The sequence below is a fragment of the Bombyx mori genome, chromosome 4 (assembly GCF_030269925.1).
Source record: "Bombyx mori chromosome 4, ASM3026992v2".
NCBI classification, from domain to species: Eukaryota; Metazoa; Arthropoda; class Insecta; order Lepidoptera; family Bombycidae; genus Bombyx; species Bombyx mori.
In genome coordinates this window covers 1,823,756-1,840,135 of record NC_085110.1, presented here as the reverse complement: position 1 = coordinate 1,840,135, position 16,380 = coordinate 1,823,756, and the positions used below count along the sequence as shown (strand labels likewise).

The 16,380-nt window shown below is 36.3% G+C and overlaps 2 protein-coding genes across 2 annotated transcripts in view; one reads left to right on the top strand and one right to left on the bottom strand.

Annotated features, from left to right (window-relative positions):
* Positions 1-756: 756 nt before the first annotated feature.
* Positions 757-6,353, bottom strand: LOC101736101 (oligosaccharyltransferase complex subunit ostc-A). The gene is made up of 4 exons (XM_004929108.4): positions 5,731-6,353; positions 4,946-5,164; positions 1,220-2,032; positions 757-1,146 (listed from the first exon to the last, which is right to left on the bottom strand). Exons 3-4 carry the CDS (start codon positions 1,356-1,358, stop codon positions 836-838), a joined length of 450 nt encoding a protein of 149 aa, XP_004929165.1. The 5' UTR covers positions 1,359-2,032; positions 4,946-5,164; positions 5,731-6,353; the 3' UTR covers positions 757-835.
* LOC101735970 (SUN domain-containing ossification factor) overlaps positions 3,204-16,380 on the top strand; it is an 89,155-nt gene continuing 75,978 nt past the window's right edge. Inside the window, exons 1-2 of the mRNA XM_004929107.5 lie at positions 3,204-3,645; positions 3,723-3,971. Of these exons, the coding sequence (XP_004929164.2) occupies positions 3,557-3,645; positions 3,723-3,971 (338 nt within the window). The 5' untranslated portion in view covers positions 3,204-3,556. The remainder of the gene's footprint in view (positions 3,646-3,722; positions 3,972-16,380) is intronic.

Sequence of the window (16,380 nt, the reverse complement as noted above, 5' to 3'; positions counted from 1 at the left end):
GCTAAATATAATAGCATAGATGAGGATAGACCCCCTGCTTAGCTCTAAGCAGTACACATCAGAGTGAGCACGGGTCCATCGCACACTTTTATTAGGATTGCCAAGATGCTGCCAAGATTGGGATATCTAAAATTTTTTAATTAATTCAGCAGCAAATTTACTTCCCTACCTAACTTATTCCACAATAAATCATATAGAGCAAGATCAAAAACCCTGGACAGATCCTGGAAACATGCATACACAGATGTCTTCCTCCCAGTAAAATACTGCACAGTACTCTTAAGTGTCATTATTACTGTATCAGTCGATTAACCCATTCCTAAAACTAAACTACCTATCATTAAGATCCACTTGTTTATTTAAGTAGCTATTTAGTAAACTATCTAAAAAATTTACTACTATAATGATGTCACACACTGAGAAACGTACCTCAAGTCCACTAACATCATAGCAGTCTGCTCGAGTAGATGGACCCAATGGAGATGAGAATTTGAAATGCTCTAAAAACTGATTGGTAATATATACCAACTCTTTTTTCCCTTCAACATTCAACGGAACACTCAATACAGGACTCAACCTATTCACCTCTCTCCAAAAGCTTCTAAAGCTACCATTTGTGTGATGGGATGCGATTATTTCCATAATATTTTTATGGTCATTGGTTTGACACCACTTCCATTTTGCATGTGTGAGCTTGCAGAACACCCTACCAACAGTAATGAAACCATAATACTGATAAAACAAAAACACATTAAAAAACTGAGTATAAAAATATTTATTAAAACTTATTGGTACTACAGCCCAAAAATAAAACAGTACAAAATTAGCTTACAAATTAATTCTGTAAATATCCTGGCAACTTCATACGCATGAATATCCAAGTGGTAAAGAATGACACTAAAATACATAGGAACGCCACAGAGATAAGGAGAATTCGATTCAGTTTTGGTGTGGTCGGGTTGTGTGTGCGGTCTAGTATTATGAAGCCAAGCCCTCCGAGTGAGAAGAGAAAGCTCGACGCAAGACCTTCCATGATGTACTGACCATTAACACGATTCGGCATGAAGGCTACAGGTCTGCTGTGTCCATGTTCATCGGTCGTTGAACCCACGCTCGGTGGCTCGACTATCACATCATAAATAATACCTAATAATAGAACACCGATTAGACGAATATCTAATGAGGAAATTTCAAATATGCATCAAAAAATTAAACTAACCTCCAGTAACCAAAAAGTAAGAGAGTAACACCAGTGAAAAGGTTGTCATGGCAGACGGAGCTTGAAGCCATGTTGGTTTCTTAATTTTTATGTTTGGAATTTCCAAAACTGTAAACGGTATTGCAAATAGCCCTTCCATTTCACTACTTTTAGTACAAATCTGCACTTGTTACTTTAGCAGAATTAAAACTTGTTGACGTCAACGGTAAGATAAACTCAAAAGCCGGACTTTTGTCGTAATTCGTGCCTGTCAAATGTCACTTGGAACATTTATTTTTAAAAATCTCTGTTCGTTTTAAGCATACAGCCATGAATAAAGTTTCATCAGTTTTTTTTTCTTTACTTATGTATTTTTAGTAATTATGACTATAACGTCACAAAGTTTACATCAAACATGATTCTAATTAATGTAGCACCCATCTGACTTTCTAGATGGTAAAAAACAACACAATCTACTGAGTTTCTCGCCTGAATTTTTTTTTCTTACCTTTTTTTTTTTTTTTTTCTTTTTCGGGTAGAGGGCCGAACCTCCTACGAGGTTTTTTTCTTACCTAGCTGAGAGCTGTTTTTTTTTTCTTACCTAGCTGAGAGACGTGTTTGGGGTGTTTGGGGCGAGGTCGACTGCTTTCCATTCTGTCCGCAGGATCGGGAATGTAGTTACCGGCGGCCACGATGAGAGGGTTCTCGTGTCATGCCACTTTATCGAAATGTGACCACCAGACATTCTGAGCGGACCATAATTCCGATCCGGCGGAACTTCTCCTGTTAGGGTTAGTGTTAGCAAACTTTCTCAGTTTGAGCCTGTGAGTTCACCTGTAATTCGAATAACGCTGTAGGCTAGTAATGATTTGGTAGCAAGAAAAGTCGAACTTGTCAAATACAATTTTAATTGAAAGTACTGCAGAATTTCTTTTACTCTTTACGCTTTTTCTATAAATACACCAAAGTAATATGACAAACTTAATTAAGAAAACAGTTTTATTTCCTGAAAAATATGCTTAATTTTTTTCTGATTAAATTTTCAAAAGTTCGATTTTAAAACGATTTAATCCCATCAAGATAACTAGACTTCGCTTCATACACGCTGAAAAATAAAATTTGGCCATGTAATGAAAAATCTAAGCTCACCAAATTGTATCGTTTGATTCGCTCGTAATATGGTTTTTTTTTATTTTTTTTATTGCTTAGATGGTTGGACGAGCTCACAGCCCATCTAGTGCTAAGTGGTTACTGGAGCCCATAGACATCTACAACGTAAATGCGCCACCCACCTTGAGATATAAGTTCTAAGGTCTCAGTATAGTTACAACGGCTACCCCACCCGTCAAACCGAAACGCATTACTGCTTCACGGCAGAAATAGACAGGGTGGTGGTGTCTACCCGTGCGGACTCCTACCTATCACCTAGATTTTTATTACACGAAGCTATTCCCTCACCATGGAAGTCAACCGTGGACATTTGTTAAGTACGTATCATTAGAAAAATTGGTATATACCCGCCTGCGGGATTCGAACACTGTTGCATCGCTAGCATCGCATACAAATGCACCGGATGTCTTATTCTTTATGCCAGGACGACTTCAAATGATTTCCATATGTTAATGGAAATTATCCATGATAAAGTTTATTGTGATTATATTTAAGATATGAAGAAGATAGGTAAATGAAAATGAAAGTGTCAATAACTCGCTTAGGGCAAGGTAACTACTTTAACTGATTTTAATAACTCTTATAATGAACAGTTTTATCACTTAAGTAGGTATATATTGGAGTGATATTGCTATATTGGAGTGATATAAGAGCTTTTGCGAATAAGATTTCTAAACAAAAGAGAACAGAAATTTTTGTAGTAGGTAGGTTCTATAGTATAAAATATATTAATCGAATTTTAATTCAAGCGAGAAATTTATAATGTTTCATTTTTAAAAAACCTACGTGAAACGTAACGTACATGTAACCAATAAGAAGGTGAGAACAAACATAAGACTTAAATGTTATCCGTTCATTGGTGGCGAGTTTCAAATCGATGAAACGATCCCATTCAACCAATTAGATTTGAAAGAATCTATAAATGGGTGTGAAAAAAATAAAAATGAAATACATATGTCAACTGTCAAGTACTCAACTGATTATTGACGACTCGATTTCAGAAAATTTGGGGAAAACTTCGTTCATTATTTTAACGTTTCATGTGATTGTACGTTAGAATCATTAATAAAATCGAAAGTGAAAATGTTCAGTTATCGTTGATAATACGATCGTAAGTTTATAAATAAATAAAAACGTCGTGAATCGTGTGACGTTACCAAAAATATGTGCTAAAACTTGCAAAATGATATGGAATGTGGATATATCATTAATTCTACGATGAAGGGTGGACTGTGTATCATCTACACGTCTTTGCTGACTATTTCCGTGATTTCTAGGTAAGTACTGATTTATCATTAAAGTCCAATTAGACATTCAATACAAAATCATTAATAAAATTATTTGATATTTGCAGTTGTGCACTCTTTATTCTTGTTGTCTCAGAGGCTCTAAACGAGGGTGTAGATAAGAGCGTTGACCTATCAGGCCTTCACAATGTTAGCCAGAAGAGTAGCACTATCAGTAATGATGAGGTTGATGAACCAAATATACCGGCAGAAGTTTCACAATTTGCACACACCGAGCCAGTGGAAGCACAGGAACCTGAGAGACAAGAGATGACCTTCCCTGAGTCATTGTCTCTGAACTCTGTGACCACTGATGGGTAAGTGAATTGTTCATCTTTGTAATCATTTAAGCTCAATACTTGACTTGAACTAGGTTTTAATAAAGTGGGTTTTAATATAAAACTTCATTAGTGTTTAATCTAATGGATTACCACTTAGACTTACAAATTAAGTAACTCTATTAACCTTTTAATTTATCTCTATCCCTTAACAACTAGAGGTGTCTACAATAGTATAAACAAATTTATAAATGTAATACATGTCAGGAGCAAATTACAGAATGTGCTTTGTAGAAATACTATACTACTTGTTGTATAGATACTATACTAGATACTTTAGTATATTATTATATTAAGAATTTTCTTTTAAACGTCAGACAATTCAATGTTTTTGTTAAGGAACAGGATAGAGGCAACATTATTTGGCTCTTCTGAGTGCTAGTGAAAGTGAGTTCAGTTTTTTGTCAGCCTTCACTTTTATTTTTTGTTATCTATGCTACTTAAAGCGGTTACAGGAAATGCAGTAGTTACCTTCAAATAAATTTGTTTAAATAAGCAATGGTTAAAATAGTAACGGTAATTTTATGATGATTTTATGGATAAAAATATCTACTTTAATAGAAAATGCTTGATTTTGTATTTGCCTCATTCGTAACAGTGGGTGCACTTAATAACCTCAATAATGATTAACAATAAGATTATAGTAATACTAATGGTTTTGTGATAAATAAACATTTTGTTATCTTGTACTTGAGGATGATCATAATTATTGATGTTGATAGAATTTAATTAAAATTCCAGTTAAGTTTGCATACAATAAATATTATCAATGCAAATATTATTTGATCATGAACATGATTGATCATGTTAATTAAACAACAACAATGCTTCATGCAATTAACTGATATGTAACCAATGACAAAAATATTTTACAGTTTGTCAAATCATAATTTGTGAAAAACAGGCTGTTGACTACAGATTAATGACATAATATAATAAAAACTTTAACATACCTACTTCATATTTTGGGTCACTGGTGATCTTCTAAATTAAGTATGATAGAGCTCCTATAGTTCAATCCACTTCTACTCAACTTTTTCCACATACCATTTGACTCTAGACTGAAATCTATTCAATCTATTCATCCGTCTTCCGCCATGCTTCCTGAGTTTTATGACATATGTTTCTTCAAATGATGCTCCAGAAGAATTCTCAGCTGCTTAGTAGCGCCTCTGAAATCACCCAATTCCATAAGCAGTGTTAACTGCCTTCTATAATATAAACTGTATATTAGAAAACCTTTATAACTATAGTAGCCAAGTAATAATAAAAATAGATTTAAAAAACATATGAATATCAGCTGACATGATTCGAAAATAGAACAAGAATGTCGTTAGCGGATCTCCCGTTATTAATACAGCGCCACCTGACGTAGTCAAAGTGGGCGTGTCACGGAGCGAGCCCGCCGCGACCGACACGTGGTTCTGTTTCGTAAGCTTGACGATAAAAATTAAGCTTGCTGTTGTAATATACTAGATATACATGACGTCATTTTAAGAAGAAAAAAATGCGTCCTTTATTTTGGCATTCATTTCTATTTCGGCAATTATAGGAAATTGTTCTGTCATCAAAGGTCATAGTCAAAGTTGTTCTACTTTTCTACTATGAAGTATCTGACAAGAAAATGGATGCTGAAATTCGGATGACCGTTTATTGTAACAGTTTTACATATATACGGAGTCTGTGGACATAGCAACGTCAATAAACATGAGGTCGGTTGTAGTAAATGCAGTCTCACCATTCAAACCTAGCGGCAAACATAGGCAAACGTTCCAACTCCCTACAAATTTGACTTAACTTTTACGCTATCGACAACGTTAAAAAACTCGCACTAAGCACACAGACATCACGACAAATTCTCACGTAGTACCTGCCGATGTGAGTTCACGATACGCCCCATTTAGTAAAGGATGACAGGATTAGAATTATTTAATAGATCAACTTAGTTTGGCCAGTTTAATAACTCCGGTTTACTAAATTAATATTCTTCAATTGTTTCAATTGGTCGCCTCCTCCGATACACATATGATGACCGAAATCACGACCATTTACACTGCTCGCATGTGTCGTATCGTAAAGACCAATGACCTTCGTAAAAGTTTGCGTGCGTGTTTGTTATTCGCGTGACGTTCGGTTTTCCCTGGCTCCAAGGTCTTGATCCTCAATCAAACGCGCGAAATGTTTCTGTTTTTATCGATACCGAAATAAGTATGACAAACATTGATTTATAATAAAATTGGGGCGGCTTGAAAATCGGTTTAGGAAAGTAGTTTTTACGTTATTTCTTTCAAATCTGAATTATTCTATCACTTTCCAGTAAAACTGTATTTTGAATTATGCGTGGTCACAGCCGAGAGATGTTCAACAAAAAGGAGCGACCGTCGCTAAATATAAACATTCGGATGCAGATGACATAAGTAAAATTTTCAAAGTAGAAAGTGACAGAGAGTGAGAGAGAGAGAGAGAGAGATTTACCTGCGCAATTGTACAAAAAACTATACAATCATCTAATGTGAATTTTATATTCAATTACGAAGCTAATCCTACATTGTTTGTTGTTAGAATTGTCGATAATCCCATTCTCACTTATCGTTTCGTAACTCTTTGGTCTACGGCTGGACTTCGATTCTCTCTGTGTTTTCTACCGTATGTTCCATTGGGAGTGCTCTGAGGATTTATTCGAGATGATTCCTCATCTCCTTTTGATAGTCCCATTGCTCGCCATCAAAAAAATTTCACCTATACTATCTGGAACCACTGCGTTCATTCTCAGGGAACTTGTTGACATGTCCTTCTTCTGTTTTTGGAAATTTCTCCGTAGTACTCGGGTGGGCGTGACTACATACCACCAACTGAGCCGTTAGCTTGTCTACCTATAGCGGCAATAAAAAACGCAGGTAACACGAAATGTAACGACAAGGTAGCACTGCATTAAGCCGACCGTGTAAAACAATGAAAAAGTAATGATTTTGGCTGACAAAGGCTCTTTTTATTTGGAGCCTTAAAGTAATAGTATCGAAGAAGTTATCTATACTAATATATAAATCTACAGTGGTTTTTACGGATGTTCCGTTATAACTACTGAACCAGGCATCCGATTAACTTTAAACTTGGTATCCATGTAGAAAATACATGTACTTAATGGATAGGCAATATTTATATGAGTGTTGGACTCCCTACACCAGTTGCGGGGGCGTTAATGATGAGAATCTTTGTGGGGGTGAGAAATAATAATGTTAATTTTAAATGCCCAGTGAAGCGGACGGGTACAGAGCTAGTATTTAATAACATTTGAAACCTAGTCTCCTAAGCGCCACCCTGAAAAACGCGGATGACTTTCGCGTCTTCTCGTCATGTACTTCGATCATGAATTCACACACAGCACAAACACTATCGGCGTGGTACTGTTGAAAAAACGCAAAATCATTGTTATCTTTCATCAGTGGCGACCTTGCCGTGGTACATGTGTACGTGGCTTCACGATACAAAGTTAGTTTGTTATTAAAATTATCAGAACGTAAATTATTATAATACTGGTAACGAATGCTAAAGCTTACGTTGCTGTTTTTCTATTTGAGAATCGATGTGATCTTTCGATTATTTAGGTTTTAGGCTGTTCTGAATCTTAAATCTATTGTTCGATTGTCGTGCTGCCTAAGCCGTAAGTCTATTTTTTATTGCTTATATGGGTGGACGAGCTCACAGCCCACCTGGTGTTAAGTGATTACTGGAGCCCATAGACATCCACAACGTAAATGCGCCACCCACCTTGAGATATAAGTTCTAAGGTCTCAAGTATAGTTACAACGGCTGCCCCACCCTTCAAACCGAAACGCATTACTGCTTCACGGCAGAAATGGGCTGGGTAGTGGTACCTACCCGCGCGGACTTGCAAGAGGTCCTACCACCAGTAGAGTGTGACCTAATTCGTATTACATCGACTCAGCATCGTTCGAGTCCCCGTAAAAATATTATTCAACATTCACGTCAACGACCTTTTGAGTATCTAACTTATCTAACAATACTTAGATCCAAACTTCCGCTAATAGGGTGTAATAGGGTCATTTAAATAGCAGTGTAGCTCTTCTCCTGTGGAACGACGGGACGTCACGATTGACAGCGGCGCGAGGTTTATAATGATTATCCACTACCCACTACATTGCACCCGTGACTGAAGGATGTTGATTCCATCCTTCCCTAAAATGTACATACGCTATAACAGTAAATATTTTAACAGTACCATGTCGTAGTCGAACTACTAATTATAGTTAATAGTTAAATAATGATATAGACAGGATAAATAAATTAGCAGATTGTCAGAAATAAATAAATAATCACCCAAAAATACACAGAACCGTAATGTGTACAACAACTAAACGATTTGTATTTTTTGTTGTTCGAAATTGAATCGACGCGAATAGTAAATCATTATTTTTTTTATCATGACGCAGTGATTACCGATAATAAAAACTATTTTATTACAACATTCACCGTTCGTAAACTATAGCGAATGAAAGTGAAGTTATTTTTAGATTAAATCATTAAACTAGCGAATCACGAGTTCGTGTACGACGTAAAGCAATTGTTACGAATTACTTTCGATAAAAAAAGCTGTTGAGTTTTTTTTTGTTTTTGTTTTGGCCTTATAATTTAAAGAAATTGAATTTATTTTATTTTAATTTTGTTACTGGTGGTAGAACGTCTTGTGAGTCCACGCGGGTGGGTACCACCACCTTGCCTATTTCTGCCGTGAAGCAGTAATGCGTTTCGGTTTGAAGGGTGGGGCAGCCGTTGTAACTATACTTGAGACCTTAGAACTTATATCTCAAGGTGGGTGGCGCATTTACGTCGTGGATGTCTATGGGCTCCAGTAACCACTTAACACCAGGTGGGCTGTGAGCTCGTCCACCTACCCAATCAATAAAAAATAAAAATTTTTTTTTGGTGGAATCGACAAAGAGAAGAACTTCCACCGGACGCGTGAAATTGATCGTGAAACCGACTGTCCAAATATTATTATTCGGATCTTGTATTTAAATGCAAATATTTAGCCCGATTCAAGCATATGTCAAATATCTTATGTTCTATGATAGTTATACAGCTTATAATTGTTCATTAGGATTATGAACAGTTTTGTACAGTTATCGCGCGAAATCACCGGACGTTGGCTCTGTGCTAATCTAACAAAAACTGCAGTTTTACGTCAACGGCCTCATGTAGGCCAACGCCTGTTGTTGGTACTCCTATTTTAAATGTTCCTTCTCAGTTTGTTACATCTTCCTCCTTGTGTTCTGTTTATATGTTTATATAAAAAATAACTTTCCTTATTGCTTACAATTACTTGTGTATCTTTAAATGTGATCTCAATATCTTAACTGGGAATACCCAGATGCTTCTATTATTTGTATAACGTACAAATAAATGAAATTAATATGTATTGATTTGTAAATTAAAAGCATTTTTTAACTTATATGATTTTCTTTTTAAAGGCGCGATATTATTAAATTTTATAAGTTTTTTTTTATGGTATTTTTCACGTTGGTAGGTGGAGAAATTCTCAAAAAATATTATTGTGCGTCACATTTTAACTCTGGCTGCAGTGTAAAAATTTAGAGACGGGAATTTTTGAATCTGTATTGCGCACTTAATTATAAGGTAATAAAAGAAACAAATTTTTGTCTATTAATTAAATTGCAAAAAACTAACATTAATGACGCTTTATCGAATAAAACTTTTGTTATCAATGTAAATGTGATAAGTGGTATTTTATTTGGATACGTTACATACAAGGAGATAATGTTTTATAAACCATTGCCCGTGCCATTAACTATGTCACTACATACAATCACAACCGTGGACTCCTGAACTGATTTTTTGAAACATTTACCGCTTAAGGCGTAAGCTCTTTACAATAATGTGTTTGAACAAGGGTGATATAGACTCCCACGGATGTTTCGGAGTATCACCTATATTGAAATAGCAGCTGTCCATGGTAGAATCTTCAAATAGCCAGAATGATAGTTACTCTGTGGGCTCACCACAAGCATCAACATCGGTCAGATTCACTTATCTTACACTGAGTTCACACAAAAGGTGATCTTCGAACTCTTGGATGTTTGATACAAAAATAGAACATTTAATTAAAATTTACGATAACGCCAATGATATTATGGGTTTTTTTTTTTTTTTTGCTTAGATGTTTGGACGAGCTCACAGCCCACCTGGAGTTAAGTGGTTATACTGGAGCCCATAGACATCTACAACGTAAATGCGCCACACACCTTGAGATATAGTTCTAAGGTCTCAGTATTGTCACAACGGCTGCCCCACCCTTCAAACCGTAACGCATTACTGTTTCACGGCAGAAATAGGCGGGGCGGTGGTTCCTACCCGTGCGGGCTCACAAGAGGTCCTACCATCAGTAATTACGCAAATTATAATTTTGCGGTCTAAATTTTTGTAGCTTTTGTAAAATACCTTGGGTGGACTATGTTAAAGAAGATATGCTAGAGAAGGATATGTGTGAGTGCAGAGATGACGTATGATATATGTCGGCGTTACGCCAGGGTTTTCACACATAAGGTCTTTTACAATGAAAACACAAAACAACTCTACAAAACTTCAACATTACTTACTTGTTTATTACAAAAAGCCACGTCTTAGTACTTACACAATTAGCCATTTTGTGATGGTTATAGCAACTACAACTTCTTTTATACAAACGAATGTAATTACTGCGAAACAATTCACAAAATATGGCTTAATATTCACAATACATATGTTAGTGATTTTTACATGACTCTGACATTAATTTATTTTACATGAATTATCTTTAACTAATTTAAACTAACATTGTTATTATCCAGCCTAATAATAGATGGCGCCAACAACATCATTGAATAACAATCAATTATTACTGTTAATTATAATATAAATTATTTAATTATTTATACAGTCATTTGTGTTTTTAAACAATAATATAAACACTAAACATATTTTGAACATTTTCACATCAACACAGTGTCTGCTAATTATTAAATACGGTAGAATAACAGTTTCATCTTACTAATAATAAATAAACAATAACATAGAATAAACTAAACTATATATTATTGTGTTAATTATTGCTAATAGTGGCGTTTGCGTCCATATATACGTCTGAAAGCAAAAAGAAGACATGCTTCGCCGACCCGACATAATGGCATAGGAGCAATAAGAAGAAGCTTGTAAGCTAGCTATGTGCTTAGGGTGTACCACCCTAACTCTTCGCGTGGGTGTCATAAAAGGCGAGTAATGGATTCATCGGAGGTTAGGAAGTGGTGTTATCTAAGTGTCATACCCGGCTTACTGCGATCGCCATCAGGTTTTTGCTGATGTCCTGCCTATTTCTGTCGCGAAGTAGTCAGGCGTTCCTGTTTGAAGGGTAGAAAAGGATAAACAATACAATTAGGAATTCAACCTCATTTCTCAAATTGGATGAGGGCATTCGTGTTGGTGTCTCTATGCGTTCCGGTAACTACACTACAAGTAACGATAAATAAATAAATAAATATTTACTAACAATCACGCCACGTTAACTGGTCCCGTGATAAGTTCGTAAAGAACTTGTGTTACAGGTACCAGATAACGGAAATAAATGTAAGATTTTTATTATACACATATATTTAATATACATCCATAACCCTGGAAAAGACATTTATATTTATCATACAAATATCTTCCCTTGGCGGGATTCGAACCCGCGACCCCCTTGTGTAGTGACAATGTCACTTACCACTACACCAGACGGCCGTTAAAGTTAGTCAACGGCTTGGCTCTGGCCCTGGCATTGCTGATGTCCATGGGCGACGGCAACCACTCGCCATTAGGTGGGCCGTATACTCGTCTGCCCATTAGGCAGGCCAAAAAAAACGAAATCTTTCCCGTAAACTTTACCAATATTCAAAACTATCAGTAATTCAATTAAACTGGGATATTTGTGTGCCATTTCTTTGAACATTTACCATCTCATCATGATTACAGAATCTCGTGTACAGATTAGCTTACCGGTATCGTAATTACGCCCGTGACAATAATAAACACGCAATGACAAACTGGAAATAGTTCGGAGAAGGCCTCATTGAGAATAGCTCTCAGTCAATGCAATACGCCTTGAAGTAATAATAAACTTTTACTACGGGTGTTACTCTCGGATTCTACAATATGCTTTGTACGAAAATCTCATTTACCGATATAACCTTTGATGCTTTTTTTTTTTTAAATAACCCATTCGATCGAATTTAATAATGGCTATGTATAATATTTGTATACTGTTTTTATTTACTAAAAAAATTATGATATCGCGTAAACTACCCGTGATACTGAACGCATCCAAGATAAAAGAAAAGGAAAAACCCGTCGTTAAATCCAAATTAAGCATAACGGTTTTCTCACATCATAAATGTGACTAACAATAATAATTATTATTGGTTGAATGTTAAAGTTGATTAATTTTTATGACGTCATCGTGCGGTTGTTGGGAATAGAACCCACTAAAATCTCAACAGTAGCTTTTCCTCCAGGCACCTTCATTCCGATCCCGGTACGTGTGACAGAATTTGGGAAGGTCATCGAACAACGAAACATACGGTGGTCGTAGCCAATGAGACCTTTAGTGTGCTTAGTGCGAGCTATTTAATTTCTCCATCGCGTAAAAACTTATATTTGTATGGACTCCATACTATGAAGTTGGACAGGGTTCCTACGTTTGCCGCCAGGGGCGCTGTTCCAACTCCATACAAATTTGAGTTAACTTTTACGCGATCGATAAGTTAAAAAAATCGCACTAAGCACACGGAGGGCTCGGCCTAAGCTGGGCTACTATCTAGGCAGACTTTTATTATGTGTTATGGTTGCCGGAAATACACATGCGAGACCAGAACGAATACAGATATACCCTGATTACTCAATATGTTTTGATGAAGAATTCTGCGGTACAATAGTCATTGTCTATAACCAATAGACAGGAGGCAGCCAACGCTCTAGCATAGATTGACAGATAGGAAATTTTTTCTTTTTTCTTAGACCATATTAGATTGTAGGTATTTTGTTATAAAGCCTAGCGCACTTTTATAATAATTAAGTATGCGGCAATGATCGAAATTCAGCCATAAAGACACTCCAAGATTTATATTAATTTTGTTTATGAAATTTTCCTCTTGTTTTGTTCTTGGAATCTATATATTAATACGTGAAGCAAAAACTTTGTACCCATTTTTACGAAAATTGCGTAGACGGAGAAGTGTGAAATTTCCCACACTTATAGAGAATGTTTTTTAGCGGTAGGCAGCGGCTTGGCTCTGCCCCTGGCATTGCTGAAGTCCATGGGCGACGGTAACCACTCACCATCAGGTGGGCCGTATGCTCGTCTGCCTAGAAGGGCAATAAAAAAAAAAAAAAAAAAAAAATGAGGGCACAATGCTAATATATTTTAAAAATAATGCATAAAAGGTACATTAAATCAATAAAGAAAACATTACACACACTGCCATGTATTTGACACACACACATATGTATGTATAATACTCTTTTTTTATTGTCAAACTTTAGTTAATGCTTAAAGTCTGTGGTCAAATTGAAAATAGGTTAATATTGTTTATCTTTAATATTATTTGCCTCTATGAAATCTGTGATTATAGAAGTAAGTCTTTGACAATAGAACCATAATAATGTTAAAATACCTTTATTTTATTTTTAAAACTAAACCTCTTCAATAGTTGGTATTTACAAAAAGAAAAATGCAAATCGATTAACAAACAGTAGAGAAAATTGTTTGACACTTAACGGTTTGTCTGTGACCTATATAGATATGAATAATAACCAAGTTCTATTGTACAGCAGTCATTTAAAATTATTCGTCTAATTTAGTAGGTAACGTTTTCTGATGTCATACAGTCATGCAGAAGTCGTCGTGGCCTAAAGGATAAGACGTCCGGTGCATTCGTATCGAGCGATGCACCGGTGTTCGAATCCCGCAGGCGGGTACCAATTTTTCTAATGAAATACGTACTCAACAAATGTTCACGATTGACTTCCACGGTGAAGGAATAACATCGTGCAATAAAAATCAAACCTGCAAAATTATTATTTGCGTAATTACTGGTGGTAGGACCTCTTGTGAGTCCGCACGGGTAGGTACCACCGCCCCGCCTATTTCTGCCGTAAAGCAGTAATGCGTTTCGGTTTGAAGGGTGGAGCAGCCGTTGTGACTATACTGAGACCTTAGAACTATATCTCAAGGTGTGTGGCGTATTTACGTTGTAGATGTCTATGGGCTCCAGTAACCCCTTAACACCAGGTGGGCTGTGAGCTCGTCCACACATCTAAGCAATAAAAAAAATGTAATTATATTATGATTAGATAAATATTTCGGTTGAATTTTTGTGAATTTCTCGTTAAACTTCAGCCTAATTGTGGCGCGCTCGTGATTCCAACCGATACATTTCAAACGCTGTCTTTGTTTACAGCGAAACGTGACACAGTTTCAGTGGCGCCCCATTAAATATGAACATGCATAGTAACGAGATGACACAATCGTGTTTGGAGCCCTATTGTGGTACACATAACTAGGAAGCTTATAGTCACGTTAACATGGTCGTTACTTGAGCGTGGGGCTTACAAATCACATCCCCCGGTGATGAAAATAAACCTTTTTTTTATAGTAAATTCGAACCAACTCCTTAAGTAATTAAAAAAAATTACAATTCGTATACAGTGCGTCTAAGTTAGCATTTTCTTCATAACTTATTTGTACTGGAACCAGTGCGCTTAGTGCGTGTTTTTTAACTTCTCAAGTTAAGACAAATTTGTATAGAGTTGGACTGACAGCGCTCCTAGAGACATACAAAGGGAAGTTGTTCCAACTCTATATAAATTTATCCAACTCTATATTAACGGCCGTCTGGTGTAGTGGTAAGTGACATGGTCACTACACAAGGGGGTCGCGGGTTCGAATCCCGCCAAGGGAAGATATTTGTATGATAAATATAAATGTCTTTTCCAGGGTTATGGATGTACATTAAATATATGTAGGTGTATAATAAAAATCTTACATTTATTTCCGTTATCTGGTACCTGTAACACAAGTTCTTTACGAACTTATCACGGGACCAGTTAACGTGGCGTGATTGTTAGTAAATATTTATTTATTTATCTTAACTTTTACGCGATTGAGAAGTTAAAAAGCTCGCACTAAGCACACTGATGTAAGAGACTAGCGCCCGCCCCGGCTTCGATCGGGAAGTAGCGCACACGATGTAAAGAATTTTAGGTAATTTTTTTACAAATTGTGTTACATTATTGGAGTTTCAGTAAGGATCTCTAATTTGTTTTTGAAAATATTAATATAACCTATGTCACTCGGGGATAGCGTAGCTTTCCAACAGTGAAAGATTTTTTTAAATCGGTTCTGTAGTTTCGGAGCCTATTCAATACAAACACACAAACAAATCTTTCCTCTTTATAATATTATTATTATAGTATAAACAATGGGGACATCTAAACGGCTATATAATTACTAAAGTGTGCTTAAAAAAACCGTGCGATTCTCACTCGCTACTGCGAACTCTGTGTGGAGTGCATAGGGTTCAGCTTTGATTGCCGATTGACATTAGGCCGATCGGTCGTCTTCAACTGTAAGCTGGTAAACAAAACTATTTCTGATCGCACAAAATACGAAATGTTCACCTGTACAATATGCACTTTACAAAATAAACAAGTCGACCGAAATAATTCGTAATTAAATATGAAGGCGTGACGTCCGACAATTTGGCATTGCACACGAGGTCTCATGTTTACCTACCGGCCACTGATTAATTATGTCCGAAGACCGATGAGAATTTACTCAATACATTTAGTTGGTTAGCTGGAATAACCCCTTCGGCTATCAGTGATTAGGTAAGGACAAAAAAATTACATGAGGTCTCAAAGTTTTTTTTTTATTGTTTAGAGGGTGGACGAGCTCACAGACCACCTGGTGTTAAGTGGTTACTGGAGCCCATAGACATCTGTAACGTAAATGCGCCACCCAGCTTGAGATATAAGTTCTAAGGTCTCAGTTACAAAGGCTGCCCCGCCCTTCAAACCGAAACGCATTACTGCTTTTCTAAGCATCAACTGCATAATATAACGCCCGTCTCAAACCTTCAATTCGGAAGACATGACAGCTTCACGACAGATATAGATACTAGGAATACGCAAATTAACGTGTATTCCTTCAGAAAAACTGTATCATGTCTCTATGTGGCTGGCGACACATTCACATTATGATTTGCGTAGGCTCCGATAACCACTAAACACTAGCTGCGCCATGAGCTCTTTCACCCATCTATGTAATTAAAAAGTGTATGGT